The sequence below is a fragment of the Melanotaenia boesemani genome, chromosome 22 (assembly GCF_017639745.1).
Source record: "Melanotaenia boesemani isolate fMelBoe1 chromosome 22, fMelBoe1.pri, whole genome shotgun sequence".
NCBI classification, from domain to species: domain Eukaryota; kingdom Metazoa; phylum Chordata; class Actinopteri; order Atheriniformes; family Melanotaeniidae; genus Melanotaenia; species Melanotaenia boesemani.
The window spans coordinates 17747833-17763777 of record NC_055703.1 but is presented as its reverse complement, the minus strand read 5'-3'; the positions used below and the strand labels follow the sequence as shown (position 1 = coordinate 17763777).

Sequence of the window (15945 nt, the reverse complement as noted above, 5' to 3'; positions counted from 1 at the left end):
AAGTTAGATGTTGGTATAATGAGAATTTTTAACAAATGAAAAGTATTTTTAAAACATGTCACTAAATCTCATGAAAACATTTGATTCTCAGACAGTTTGAGTTGATCAGTGCTGAAAAAGAGTATTTCAGAAAGCTGAGCGTATGTGGCATGAAACTAATCTCCTGGCTCATGATGAAATTTATAAAGAAATGAATAAAACCTGAAAGTAAGACATGCAAGACAGGCCATTTTTTCTTACATTATCACTAAGAACAACAATAATAGTCGTTCCCTCTTCACCACATTAGACAGACAAATGGCCCTGCACCTGTTGCTTCTGAATTCTTATCCACAAAGCCTGGAATGACTTTGCCTCCTTTTTCATAGAAAAAATCTTAAATATCAGACGGGCCATTAAGGCGCTTATCGCAGGTACCAGAAATGTTTTGTTACCCCCTCCACGGAAACCTGACTTCATTGCCCCTGCCAAGGCAGAGGTTATGTTTTCATCAGTGTTGGTTTGACTGTCTGGATGTCTGTCCGTCTGTTAGCAACATAACTGAAGAAGTGGATGGACTTTGATCAAATTTTCAGGAAAACTTAGAAACTGTAAAAGGAACAAGTGATTAGATTTTGGGGGTGAATCGGGATCACCACCCGAATCCAGGAATTTTTAAAAGATTTTTTTCTATGGGGAGATAGGGATAATTTTGCTATTAGAGCTTCTAACTAAAAAATAACACCCACAATCACTGGCAAAAACTACTATAGTCATTTAACAGACACTTTTCACCAAAGCGAATTGCATCTGAGAATAAGAACACAAGCAAGAAATCAAACAGGAGGGGACATCTTAATTAAGTGGTAGTCAGACTGCTGTGGATGTCCAGCTGGACACAGGTGCTGTCATGTAGTGCTAGAGGCAGTGCTTTTTTAAAAAGTTTTTTTTTTAGAGAGAAACAAAGTACTGTATCAGCATAATAAATTACTTGATAGCTGTTGACCCTACATATAGACAGGCTTCATTTATTTGACAGATGAACTTAAATTTGAACGTTGTTTTTGATTGGTTCTTTTTTTCCAACTCTCCACCTCTTATCTACCAAGCAAGCTGTGTGCATTCCTTGAAGCAGCACGAGTTAGCCTCGCCTCGCCTGTGATCAACTGAAGCCGGTGGACATGATGTCGAACAAGAAGGCTTGTCAAGCAGGAAATTCAACAGTATTTGTTATCTACAACCATAAAAGGGCCCTGACATTGCTGAAATGCAAAACTTACGTGCCAGATATGAAAATCCTGTCAACACTGAAATAGTCAGTGAAAAACCTGAGGAAACATCTATAGCCTGACACAGCATTTTCAGCTTCATTTGCACTGTTTAAAAATTTGTTAAGCAATTAAATGCAATAAGTAAAACTACTTTGAGTAAATCACTGACATAGTCACATGATTTCTTCTGTTTAAAAGGGTAGCTAGTAATCTGTGGCCTGTAAACCTTTAAAGGTTAGCTTCCAAGGCTGTACAAATGAGACACAAACCAAATCGCAGTAAATCAAACAGGCATTGAAAAATGTTTGATTCAGTTTAATTAATCGCATGACAAACACTCTTAGGAAAGATGCAGCAGTGGCAAGTAATGATCCTCACAAAATAGGTGACAGCTTTCAGACCATACGGTCCAATGTTAAACATAAAATACAGTTGTTAGTACATTTAATTACATTTTGTATTCAAATGCACATTAAAAGCACAGGGTTAGCAAAGTGCTAAATTTGAGTGGGTGGAAAGGTGTTAGCAAAAATGAAAAACAGACTTACAAAGCCAACAGTCTGCAGCGAGAGGATGGATGAGCTCCCGCTGACACAACCCATTGCCCTCAGATCTGGGTAGCTCCCCGCTTCTAACACATACATCTTTCCTGTGAAGTCCTGGCCTTCAAATGCCAGCCAGCTGAAAGTCATTGCACAAATACAAAAGCAGAAAAATATAAACACACACATACACAAGGGGTACAAAACCAGCCTAATGAATATCCTCACTGAAAATGTACTAACATTTCCAGCTTTTTTTTTTTTTTTACATCATTTGCCAAATTGCAGTGATTTTACTGAATGTGTGACAAATACAGCTCGAAGAATAAAATATATTGCATTCATTCTAATATACTGGGGTAAGCCATACAGTACAATACCATAAATGTAGCTGCTGCAATGTTTTAATTCATGACATAGAATATGTGTCACATTTGGTCCCATATGAGAAATATATTTGAAAGTGCAGCACCATCAGCCTGTAGCAGGCTCTGAGGTATTTCTGTTATGCAAGCAAGAGGCAGCTACAGTCATGACAGATCACCCGAGGACATCTGTTCTTAAAAGCTGCATTTACGCGTTGCTGCAGTGTGTTTCAACCTATGCCATAACTCACAGGAACTACAGTGTGATGTTTTTTCCACAGTGCAGAATTACTCACCTGCCAGCCAGAACCTTGCAGGAGGCAACTGAGAAATTGTCCTGCATGGAGGCTGCACTGTCCTCCAGTTTGAGGACAGAACCCTTAAAACCTGGCTCAGAGTAAAGCTGCACCTGCGGCACACACATGTAAGACAAGATGAATTAGTCATCGGTTCATGTGCTTCATGAGAAATGTCAGACAAAAACACGGAAGGATTACATTTGTTTTTCAAACAAATTGCTGTAATTACCTTAAACTTTGCAGTGCTCTCAAAGTCATCCTGAAATGAACAAAATAAAAGCAACACTGATTTGTAAAAACTCAGCAACAAAAGAGACTAGTATAAAATTGTGCAGTTTTATATATTTTTGTGCTGAAGGTCTGCAGCAGCATGTCAGTGGGGACAAACAAATCCTTCACCTATAATAACAGCATGAGATCTGGTTTGCCTGGTTTCAAGTTTAGCATTGTAATCGACAGCCTTGCATGGAGCTGAGAGGTTACCTTCCAGTACAATTCCTCATTTCTACCTCTTAGTGGGTCTCTTGGTTTTTCTACAAATGTTTAATAGAATTCTATTGGCAAAGCAGCCATTAAGCCTTGTCAATGTACTGTTGTGAATACTTTGTATGATTCCTTATATCGCTTTAATTCTGAAAACACTAAGTTATTTTAAAGGTCCTGTGAGTGTTGAAAGCTGAAATTAGTTTTTTTTTTTCTGGTCCTTTGAGGCTTTTGGGAAAAACTCTGTATTAATGTTAAAATTGATAGCCATATTAACCCAAGGCTATACTTTTGAAATGTATTAGATTCGGTTAATAACAGCTCAACAATTTTAATGGTGATCCAAAGAACCTTGGGTTGTGTGAATAAAAGAAACTTGGGAGGCTCCTGAAAAGAAACCTTCAAAAATAGACATTTTCATTTCCTCCTGAATTGTGGCTGAATGAATCAGACTCCTGACCGAGTGACAGACAGGGATTACCAGGATTGTAGCAGCATGTAGATGAATGGCACCTGCAGGTTTACATTTACTGGAGAGAAAATGAGGCACAACTAACAAAACTTCCATTTTCGTCTATGTAGTTGACAACTACGCAGCTTCCTTGGAGAATCTGCTAATCTCTTTGAAAATAGTTGCTTTTATAACAACACTTTTATTTAATTAGACTTAGAAGATATCTTTAATAGTGGGAGAGTTTATAACAGCAAGTTTTTACTATTTTAATTCTTACAAAAATCTGCATTTTATTAGATCTTAAATGTTGTTCCTGCACTACAGTAAACTTTGCATGGCATATACAGAGTCTATTTGTCACCATGTTGTTAGAAACAAAAACAACTTCGCAATGAGTCATCTTTGATGTTGTCACTTTCAGTCTTATAAGTATTTTCCCCCACCTCTTAAACTGGGCAGATCAGTTTATTCTTGTTTTGCTTGAGCCTCATCTTGCAAACTACTTCATCAGAGTTTCCCTGCCACCTCAAAGATTCCTCTGATCCATCTTAAAATGTGTGTTGTAATTAGTCACATGCAGCAAAATATCTTGATGAGTCAAAGTCATGCTGTCAGGGGAAGTGAAAAATCAAGCATCCAGTGATTTATCTTGCAAAGCTACAAGAGAAGCAAAACACAGCATCTATTGTAGTGACTGAACTCAAAATATTACAGTCGCTGGGCTGTCTGACTAACAACCGAACAATTTTTCTACCAAGTTTACTTGTGAGTCATTACCAGCAGGACAGGCATTGAGGAGCCAACTCTGTGCTGCAGCGCCCCCCAATCCTCTGGGCTTCCATACAGGCCTTTCTCCAGGACGTAGGACTCACCACAGAAGTCCGGCTCCTCAAACACAACCCAGCTGTGGAAGAAAAGAGAGAAGGAGGAGCGTGATTGCTCTGTCAGCAGTGATTTTTCTCTATTTTCATTTCATTTTAATTAGTAGGGAGAAACTGTCTTTGATGTGCTCATGAATGCTAAGAATGAAAGCCACAAGACTTCAAACAAAGCTGTGCACATTTTATCCCTAAAAAATCTTAACAATTCTTGTTCAGAAACCAACTTGGTAAAAACTTTCCATGTGATAGCAAGTCAGCATTTCTTCTTTTGTCAAAAATGGAATGTCTTCGGGGGATTATTGGCATGCAAAACCAGAAACAGATCTCCCAGCAAGTCAAATTCAAAACACCAAACCAATCAAAGGCTCTGGGGGACGGCAGCACAACACGGCTGTGCAGTGTAATAGCAGGCTAGCAGAAAAGGAAGAATTTCAATGGTGTGAGAGTCCTTCCTTGTAAAGGACAAAATGTTCCATTCCACGTTAATAACCGTTATGTTAGCCTCTCCCTTGGGAAGCAGCAATCAGTATTACATGTTCTGCATTTCATTATCCTTATTAGCTTCTGCTTTGTTTACTGCAAACGTTCTGCATTTTTTCAACTGATCATAGCACAAGTAAACTCATACAAGGAAACAGCAAATGAACACTGCCTTCTACTTATTCTGCAACATGTTTTCCTAAGAGGTGAAAAAGAATACTCCATTAGAATATAAACAGCATTTCTTGCTAGCTAAGCCATCAGTCATCCTCTATACAATCTACACAAATTTCATATAATCCCCCACTGCAGCAGGTTGTAAAGCAGAATAGATTAACGTTAGGATACAGATAGGGAAGTGAGGTTTGGGTACACTAAATAATTAGTGAACCTGTTGATCTGTCTCAACTTGTCTGTGTAGGTGTGGCAAACATGTCGGTATTCCTGAGCAGCAGCAAATGTCAGTAAACCAATACGAGACTTATTTGGAAATTGGGGCCCACCTAATTATCAGGTAAAACAGCAGGAAAGCATCTAAATAAAACACACACTACAGGAAATTCTCCTCAGCCAAAAATGAAAGGACAGGTAGAGAATCATGATGTGTTTCTAATGAAGCGTGCAACAGTCTTGCAGAGGAAAGACTTGCAAGAATTGCAATGGATGGATCCCCCCCTCTTTCAAAAAAGGCTTAAACTGTCCAAACTTTTTATTTCTAATTACTGTTGACAAAACATATCACAAGGTTATCACAAGATAATATGAAGATCACAAGGGTTAGAACAACATGTGACACTTACACACCACCAGCGACATCAACAGACTGCGTCCTCATGCCGTAGCCCGTGTCATTCATGTTAGGAACAGCCGTCGTGACATCAATGTTGACTCCGAGATTGCCAAAATCTCTGTCACTGAACATTTTCATGTATGGAGAAAGGAAATCCTGTAGCAGGAATAAAACCATCTCATGATTAAGTCATATCAAATTACAGCACAAGAAATGAAGATTTTCAAAACATTTTTAAAAAGCTAATAATGAATTTACTCTAAGCAGTAATTTTCAATCTCTGCCATTAAGAAGAGGAAAAATGCCCAGGATGTTATTTTACAGCGATTAGATGTTTCATTAATCACTAACAACACCAGGGATCTTGTGATTATATCATAAAGAATTTCATGTGCATTAAACAGGTGTCTGTTGTGCTCAGTAAGCACTACTTTGAAGTGAACACATCTCTAGAATTTCCTCTCTTTACAGGCAAGATATTGATTATTTTGTGGAAAAGGCAAGAACTTTTTATTATGGTTTTTTCTTTGTGTAACCAATATTAATTCTTTAATCCTGTGGATGGTTCTATTATACATTTCTGGAACAAAAAAAAGTCAAATACTTGTGTTTTTTTTTCAACCTGCATGTGGCCCATACTGTGATTAAGGAGCACACTGAGGAAATGCAATGAACAGTAATTTTATGCAGGCGACATGTAGACTTTGTTGATTGGCTCATGCAGTCATAGGATAACAGATGCTGACGTTTATAGTTGAAGTTTGAGTTTCAAACTTAAAAAAAAACTTTAACAATCTGCACTGAACCAGATACAACAGCAGAGCCAGATTCACTTGAAGGCCAACTTGTTAAAACTGGGGAAACCTCTAAATATCTTTCTCGACCAGCTGAGAATTTCTGACACAGAGCGTGTTTCACTGAGACTCTGTCTTCTCAGACGGCTAAGCTGTCTTGGCTTCAGTCCTCAAGTCCTCTCAGAACTTGTTTCACATATTCAGAGTGTTTTAAATTTTCATCTCCCTGCTTGCTTTGGTCACTTAAGTTGTAAGTGCAAAAACAAAATTAAACAGGATTATAGCAAAGGCTGGCAAAGGTTTAGGGAAAACCTCAATTGCCTCTTATGAATATTTATACTGAAAGGACAAGAAGGACAGCTAAGAGAATCCTGGCAGATAGTGATCACCCTCTGTCCTCTTAGTTTAAGCTCCTGAAGTTACGAAGGCGATTTAGAGTTTCTCTGGCTAAAGGTCTTTTCAAAATGTCTTTTATTCTAAAGGCCATAGTCATTCTTAACTCAACAAAGGAACCAATCCACAAAGTTTGATTTGAACTGCTGCACTTTTTACCTCTTAATCTTTACCTTTTGCACCCTTTGAGAGTATTTTTGTCATATTTGTGCTTTTATTGCACTATGGAGTAGTGTATTGTAGAGGTGTGTGTCATTTGTGTTGGTGAGCTGACGATTTTCCAATTTGATGGACAGTAAAGATCTATTCTATTCTATTGTATTATATTCTATGTTGCTCGCTTTCTCTACAATTCTTTGTTTAGTCAGAATCTCTTAAGACTAATTCCAACCATCACAATCCCATCAAGGTCAAGCTATAATTCTAACACCCCTATCCACTTGCTATTTATCAGATACTAATATACATTAAGCTACAGTTGTCACATAAAGGCACAACAACTCACAGAAATTATCGGTCGCAACGAGAGAAGCTCGGGGCCTCCCCAGTCACTGCAGTCCGAGTATTCTCCTTCTTCCAGGATGTGTTGCTGACCCTCAAATCCAGGCTGGCTGTAGCCCACCCAGCTGGTAGAAATAAGAAAAATGCAGAGTTGTATTTGTAGATCTTACCTAGATTACATAACCTCAAAATCACCATTTGGGTCCTTATCCTGAACTTGTACTAGCAACACAGAGAAAGAAGACTTACAATCCTCCAGTGATCTTTAAAGAACCCACAGACTTCAGTTTCTTTGTGTCAAAGTTTGCTCCATCTGTAGCAATGCCTCCTTCAGTCTCACAAAAGCTGAAAACATCACTGTCAATTTCCACACAGGAGCCCACAAAGCCAGACTTCTCATAAACCACTGCCTGCAACAGAGAGAAGACACAGATTCTGTCTTGACACTTGATCCATTATAGTTTGTTTGCAAAATTTCTTTATGGTGAAATAACATTTAATTCACAATAAAAACGTGGATATTAAATAAATTTGTTCTTGGTTATTTTTTGTAACATCTTACTGTGTTTTCAGTGTATAACATTGTTGAATAATAGAACAACAAAACAAGATGATAGATTTAAAAAGAGGCTATTTAGCTCACAGCTCTCTTCTGAGCTTTAGAAATGTCTGCCTCTTTGTGGCTGCCTTGGAAATTCCACCACATTAAATCTATTTTTAGCTCAAAGTAGGATAAACACAACTAGGGCCAGAGGATCCACAATGCAATACCAATAGGAGTTTATATTTTCCACACACACAAAGCTCAAACATCTTTGCTCATTGTTTAATTATTTCATTATTCATACATTTCAAATTAAAGTTATACTTTTCTCAATAGAGCAACTCTATAATTTAGCTATATTAAAACTTTTCAAGTTCTAGAAAACTGTGTTTACCTTGACTTCATCAGGTTTCTCCACTTTTAAATTGCCCTGGAACATAAAAAAAGCTCAATTATAAACCATTCCTTCTCTAATCAAATGAACACAACCTATAAAAGACAAACAGCTATTTTTTAAATTAAATTAAATAATGGGTTGAACCTTTACAGGAGTAAAAAAGAAAACAACAAAGAATGCACAAAACATACCAACAAACTTCTGTCATACCTAAATCCTTTGAAAAGAGCCACAGAAAATCAATGTTCCTAGACTGATGGGAAAATCTACTATAAACCAAACTACTAGACAAATGTCATAATCTGACTTATGATTAAAAGTCAGGGACATAAGTCTATCTAAAAAAGTCCATATAAGGATATGCTAGACTGAATTTGCAGCTCAGTGCCTCCTCTGTCCTTCTACCTGTAACCTGAGAATGAATTTCAGCATGAGGGGTCAATTTTTCACATGTTGCAAGAGGAGGAATGAAGTCTGTCAGAAGAGCTATATTAAAGATACAAATGTGATTTTTGGTGCCCTTGATATAAGTAAAAACCCATGACACAAATTGTCCAAAAGTGTTAATGCTGATCTTGATAGAGGATGTAAAATACACTGCTGTGTTACAGCAAAAACACAGAAATATGATGCAGCTGTGTCATGTTATGTTGAACTGGCAATGGTTTAAAAACACAGTTTTGCCTTTTGCTTTATCTCTTCTGCTTGCCGCTCAGAAAGAAGACGGTAAGACTTGGGTATGAGACAGGTAGTAAGGGAAGTATCAAAGCGATTATAATTCATCTTTTCAGAAACATGAATATCTTCTTAAAATTCCTTTAGAGGTGCTAAGATATTTTCATTGCATACCAAACTCTATGCAATATGCTCCATAGGTGCAGAGATATTGCACATAAAAAAAAGTTAATACCATAAGAAAAGTCAGAGAAACAGCAAGGTCAGTAAGCTATGTCATCTGAGAAATGTTGATGTGAATACAAATGCATGTGCAGATAACACTGCCGTGGAGCCACATGGCTCAGAATAGCTAATCAGCTTATCAAATGTATTGCCAGCAGCGGTGCACATGAGATGGACAGAATTACACACCATTTTAAGCGGTCTTAGAGATCCCACGAAGGGTGACGGAAAGCCCCAGGTCTCGGGAACAGGGTACACTCCTGTTTCCAGCACAGATACTGTGCCCTGGAATCCAGGATCACTGAACACTTGCCACCTGAAAGAGATAAAAAAGGTAACAGTTTACGATAATGGCACAAATCATATACTTAGCTAATGGTGATTTTTATCCTTTATCCATTGATCATGTGCTAATTAATGCATTAGTTAACCATAAGTTATGCATTAGTTAAGTATATGATTTGTTCTATTATCGTAAAGCATTACCAAAAAAACATGTGCAAAAAGGTCACCTCACATTATGCCAAACAATTCCTCCTGGTGGTTTGTAAATCACAACATGGCCTGGCATTGAGTTATTATAAACAGCTGTAGTAGATGATTTTCTCAGAATGAGAAAACTGACTTAAATAAGTAGCAGATATGCTTTCTTCACACGACCTGTGATAATTAAGTATGAACTAAGTTTCATTGGTCAACTCGTTCTTTTATTTGGGTTCAGTTTTGGACAGAAAAAAAGGCATTTGTTTTTGATTAAAAGCATCTTTGGAGCAACATGCTTCAGATCAAAGATTTTTCTTCATTCTTCACTTTTAGCGTGGGCAGCTTTTGTTGGAATCCTGCCCCCATAACTCTGACATTTTGAGCCATTGTGTAGCACAACACAATGCCTCATACCACTCACCAAATGTGTGCCTCTGGGAGGAAAAAACAAACTCATCTCTTTCAGCTTGCACTGAGGAAATGATACTGAGAGGTGATTCCAATCTCACTAAGCTAAAAGATCTATAATAACAGAAGCTGATGAGTCAGTTCACTCTGTGAAGTCAACAGAAAATGACATCTTCTGAACAATTTTGTTGTAGTGAACACGACAAGAAGAGCTGAATTATCGGTGATTATCTGTTGAGCAAGAATGAGCTGGCATGTGAGAGCAACAGTCTTTGTAGTTTGTACTAAGAGTTCTTAAAACAACCTCTTAAATGAAAGGTTTCTACCAAAGGTGCCAACATAAAGCCACAAAAGTAGCTGTGGGGCAATAAGGTCTAGTGCTATTCATTTCCTTTTGGGGCAGGGCACAAAATGTCCTGCATGCCTAAACCTCCCATGTGGAAAAACATTCTCCCGCTTTAACAAGTTCTCTCCACACCTCTATCTGTTTCCCGCTCTCTGTCTAGTTCCAACCACTCCATTCTCTCTTTTCTGACATGCAGGAGCAGGGCAGACATTCCTGGCAAAGGAGTGAGAATCAAATGCAAAGACAAAGACAACACGGAGGAAGAAAATAAAGATCATTACATCTCAGGTATTTGTAGAAGCCACACAGAGAGAAGATCTCATTAAAAAGCAGCTCTGTGCAGAACACAGCAGACAGGTTTTTCACCCTTTTGCTGAACCACTGATAACTGCCAGTCAATATAAACAAAAAATCATTCAGGAGAACTGGGAGGGTCTAATTACCTTGTAAACACTTTTTTTCCTCATTTAGAACCTGAATTTATTTTTTCCCATAGAGTTTCAACTTGAATCTGATTTTATCACCACATGTTGTTCTCCATATTGCATCCATATTCCCAGGTTTTAGCCATATTTGTGAGTAAATATATTTATGTGCTTCAGTACAAAGCTCATCTCTATTTTGCAGAGAAAAAGAGAACCATGCAAAACTCTGCTCTCAGATTCTTTATGCATGCTCATGGTTTTGCAGTCATTTGCCACAGACGTGTAGACCACCCTTACACATTTTCAAGGAACAGTTGTGCAAGAATTTACTGATGCTGCACAGATGCAGTTTAGACAAATGTTAATTTTCTCTATCCAATCAGCGGTTTCTGTTGCTCTGATGTAGTTTGAAACCTTGACTGGAGTACTAGATGATACAACTGATGCAAAGGAAAACCAAAACAAAGTGCAATGAATTCAGTTGAAAAACTCTTTTTTTTTTTTTTTTTTTTTTTTAATCTTAAATTAAATCAAATTGTTAAAAACAATCACACTCACACCCCGGAGTGCACTTGGATGGAAGCAGTACTCAGGGGAATGCCGTACGAGCCTGTCTCTATAATGTCGTCATGGTAAGGTGTTACTCTGCCACGGCCCTCTGGTTCAGTGAATAGATCAATATGGGGGATGCTGTAATCCTACAGAGAGGAGAAACAAACAAAACAACTATCAGCAGTAGCCCTCACCACTCCTTCAATAATCTTTTCCTGTGAATAGAAAAGAGTAACAAGCTAGATCGTTTTCTTTTCTCTTCTGGAGCGGGCTGTATATCAGTAAAAAAAATTCGCTGTCAGGTAAAGATGATGTAAATACTGAAGGCAATATGAGGTGCAGGGTGTACAATCGGTGCACTCACCCTGACAGCAAGTCGAATAGAGCCGATCTGCATTGGCGGACTGTTGTGTGGGTCAGTCTCTGGTCCTGGCTCTGCCCACACATTTTCCAAATCAATGCCCCCCTCCTCCAAAGCAATGATGCGCCCCTGAAAATCAGGCTTCTCATAGAGCACCCAGCTGGCAGGCACAAAACAAATATGAAAGATGAGGCAGATGTGATGTAAAAATACACTGTCAATTTAGCAAATGCAATTATTTGGCTCCTTGCAGACAAATGATTACTCTCATATATGGCTGACTAGAGCAACATCTCTAAAGCTCCCCAATTAATGTTGTCTGATTATTCTGCTGCAAAGATATGTTAAAAAAAGAAAACATCTCTCTGCAAACTAGAAATAGGCTTAAATGAGTGTCTCTAAATTTTACTTGAATATGACTTTCCCCATTTTTTACTTCTTTCTTTCATAGGTTAAAACTTTGATATAAAATGCCCTGATGTGTCTGCAGAAGGCCGTATCTAATTTTCTTTTTACTTATTATCACAATAGAAACAGTAGACAAAGACTTTCTGCCTTTATAAAACTATAAGGTATATTTTGGCATCAATATATCTACTTGTTCTTAATTGCTTTCCAAAAACAGACAGATGTATATAACTCTCCCTTGTGCTATTTTTGGTCGAGCACCATTGTACTGTAGAGATGTAGCTTGAATGTCAAAGGTATTACAAAGGTACACTGAAGAGGTATTCTTTGACTGCATCCTTGTAGTTTGTGCTTCAGCAAAAGGATGCACATACAAAATAAAAATGTACAAACAAATGAGATGTATTCAACTTGACTTCCAGAGCACGATTAAACAAATGCAGTATTTAGAGATGCAAAATAATTGAAATCCTGGCTTTATTCATTCCACGCTAAAGAAAAGGTGCTGGAGGTCTAACTAATTGAAGCAGGTTGAAGTAATTTAGATTAATGGGGTTAGTGGCTTTATTTTCCTAACACTGAAGCCACTGAGATTTACTGATGCTGAAACAAAAATGCATAATGATGTTGCAAAAAAAAAAAAAAAAAAAAAAGGGGTGGGGTGGTAGCAGACAAAAATAGTGGACCTAATGCAGGGGGGGCCAAAGTCGGTCCTCGAGAGCCACAATCCTGCAGGTTTTCCATGCATCCCTGCACCGACACACCTGACTTAAACTAATGAGTCATTGTGCAGATCCTTATAGGCTGTTGAATCCATTTAATTTGAGTCAGATATGTTGGTGCAGGGATGCATGGAAAACCAGCAATTGTGGCTCTTGAGGACCGACGTTGGCCACCCCTGACCTAATGATTGGCCAAAAAATACATATTTACTAACCACTTTAAGTAAAGCCATTATATGCATTATATTTCAGAAGTAATTGGCCTCTTGTATGAAACAACATCTTTACACTTTCCCCTGGCCGTTAATGTAACTAAGAAATTTATCATAAACTGCTTGGACATAGGCAATTTTAAATGATTGGAGTGAGTGCTGAGAGAACAAGCAAGGCAACAGGAATAATAAAGCCCAGCTGCTGGTCTGGTCTGTAGCTGCATATATAATTGGTTTCATGACACCAAGTCAAATTCAGGAAGAAATAATAAAGAAAATCTTGGCTTAATCCTCTCCTAATTTTGTGAAATAGCCCCCGAAGAACATATGGATGTACATATCTAATGCAAATAAAAACCTTTCTAAAGAGGATTTATGGAGGATGAGAGTGGTTAGCAAAGATGAGACTCTTTGGTATAATATCACTTCAGATATTACACCAAATTAGTCCACTGAGAAGCCTTAAGAGCCAACACTAGCCTCCCAAAGACACTTAATTAGACATTAATTAGAACTACACTCCACAACAAATTTTCTGTGCATCATCTGAAAGTTTTGACTGTACAGTGTACTGATGCTTACCATCCTCGAACAACCTTTACTGATATGACTGGTGAGAGCTGCAGCGACGAAGCATCTGCTACATCCCTGTAAATCTCATATGCTTGGCCGTTGAGCTGAGCTTTTTCAAACAACACCATCTGCATAGAGACACAAAAGGCATGGAAAAAAACTGCATGGAAAGAAAAGAAAAATGGCAAAAAACATTAAATGCTAAATCTTCTATATTAAACAATAATTCACCAGGTTTTAAGAGCAGCCTAATAGAATTGCACTATTCTTTGCATTCTTATTTTGCTACATTTAGAGCATACTGCTGTTTATCCACACCAAAAAGCCCGTACAGGGACTTAATTATGACACCTAACAGAGTGCACTGTTAATGTAATGAGTCACTTCAATATGCTGTAAAATTTTCCAAGAGAATATTGAGGCTGGTGAAGGACAAAGAAATTAACCAGAAAAAATGCCTCTCAGGAGAATAAGGCTTTCTTTTTTTCTTTTTTTAATTCCTAAAGCGCTTCTCAAAACTCAAACTCCATTTCTAAATTTCTAATTTCCAGACAGTGGATCCCCAGCATAGCTGAAGCAAGTTGACTAAATTAATGCATCACTAAGACATAAGCAAGAGTCTAGAAAATACTGAGTGCTGGGGAAATATATACCTTTACAGCTATAATGAAGTTTAGGGGTAATGAAGAATCCACAAGTTTAAACTGTGTTAGCAGCACTGAAACTCATGATGGTAACAGTACCCAGCTGAGCATTTTGGACTAGACTCTTTGTTTTTTAATGCTCTATTTACCCCCAAGAACACCATATGAAAAGCAGATGTTTTAACAGAACAGAGAGATGTCTGTTGAGATTCTTCTCTCCATCTTGTTTCTATTCTGTGAAGGCAAAGTTGTGCCAACCATACCTTTCCAGGGCGTTTGTGAAATCCCTTGACAGATTTTACCTGGAATGCAAAGGCACATAATTATGATTGTGACAAACACAGCAAATATCTATGAAATGCTAACCACGCTGTTCTGCATTGCTGTTTTGCAGCAGCTCCAGGCTTCTGGAGAACCTTGATCAAAACTTACAGAGACACAGTGGGTCTGTTGGCAATACACAGCTGGGTTTTTACAATAAAACACCACTCTGGAGACAGACCAGCTAAAGAGAATGTTGTTTGAACCTTCTGAGGAGACATTCAGATAGCAGTAAAAGGAAGGTGAAGCATTTCTTTCTTTCTGAAAGAAAGTTTTAATAAAATAGTTCACATAAGCTGAGATGAAAGACTTTTATTAACTGGTATAACTTCAAGTTAGTGAGCATATTTAATTGTACTTTATCACTTTATGCAAACCCCCTTTTCCTACCCTTTAAGGCCTCTGCTTGAAAATTGTATACCCATAATTAAATGAGTATATTTCTGTCAATCTGAACAACATGTGACCTATAAACTTAGCAGATATTGACATTATTTGTTGTAAAGTATGAGAACAATAAGTAGTTGAATATCTTCAACTATTTTTGACCAGGCGTGACCTTACTACACTGTGCGCAGACCCAAGGTCAGTTCCTGTATCTAATTAAAATTTTGATAAGATGTACCAAAATATCCCAGACATTGCAGCCCAGCAGTTATCTGTTTGTAAAAAAAAGACTAAACTAAATTTTTTTACTTTCTGACATTTAAAATGAGCCTTTTCAACTTGCTTTGTAGCTCTGGTGGAAATTGTGAAGATGATCTAGTAAAGGTAGGTGTAGCGTAATAATCAACGTTTTTTTGTGTTATATAGATTCATCTTTCACCAGAAGAAAACAAGTAAAAGGTAAATAAATTTGGTGGAGAAATGTTTTAATAATTAGTAACGGCAACACAAGACAGATTCACCAATTAAATATTAGTTGCTGCATTGCTTATTTATTTAAAACAATCAAAGAACAAACAGAAGTGAGACAAAATCATTTCCAAGAAAATCCTTTGTCGTACAGCTTTAAAGAAAACTATGGAAAAACATTGTTTCCTGCCAACACTGCAAGCTGGCAAGTATTCCACTAAAAGTCTAAGATGACTTTTGTGCTTCTAGGTAATACAAAGCTTATTTATAATACTAAACTATGAAGCATCCTGTGAAAAAAAAGAGTATGTGAAGCATAAAGCACACTTACATTATCTCTTACTATTCCTTGTGGCTGAGTCAAAGTCTGTTTGAACTCAGGGAGTGTAGGGTGTGTGGTTGAAGGAATACCAGGAAGACATGGAGGCAGTGTCTCAGGAAGCACTGGACTTGGTTTTGTGATTATGTCCGTCTTACCTCCAGAAACTAGCGTAGTCATTTTCCCAATAAACTGAGGGACAAAATAAAAACAATCAAATAAGTTATTAGTTTGACTGGTTAT

The 15945-nt window shown here is 37.6% G+C and overlaps 1 protein-coding gene across 3 annotated transcripts in view; it reads right to left on the bottom strand.

The window, feature by feature from the left end:
* Positions 1–15945, bottom strand: part of LOC121634165 (beta/gamma crystallin domain-containing protein 1-like) — a 31262-nt gene that overhangs the window by 5139 nt on the left and 10178 nt on the right. For 2 of the 3 annotated variants that reach the window (XM_041976667.1, XM_041976666.1), the window contains exons 4-17: positions 15715–15894; positions 14471–14509; positions 13573–13691; positions 11652–11808; positions 11294–11433; positions 9263–9389; positions 8171–8206; positions 7482–7642; positions 7237–7357; positions 5555–5700; positions 4171–4297; positions 2686–2715; positions 2454–2566; positions 1799–1931 (exon numbers count right to left, since the gene is read on the bottom strand). In XM_041976667.1, the coding sequence (XP_041832601.1) occupies positions 1799–1931; positions 2454–2566; positions 2686–2715; positions 4171–4297; positions 5555–5700; positions 7237–7357; positions 7482–7642; positions 8171–8206; positions 9263–9389; positions 11294–11433; positions 11652–11808; positions 13573–13691; positions 14471–14509; positions 15715–15894 (1629 nt within the window). Of the gene's footprint in view, positions 1–1798; positions 1932–2453; positions 2567–2685; positions 2716–2773; positions 4002–4170; positions 4298–5554; positions 5701–7236; positions 7358–7481; positions 7643–8170; positions 8207–9262; positions 9390–11293; positions 11434–11651; positions 11809–13572; positions 13692–14470; positions 14510–15714; positions 15895–15945 lie in introns of those variants that run through there. The other variant, XM_041976668.1, reaches the window with a different exon arrangement.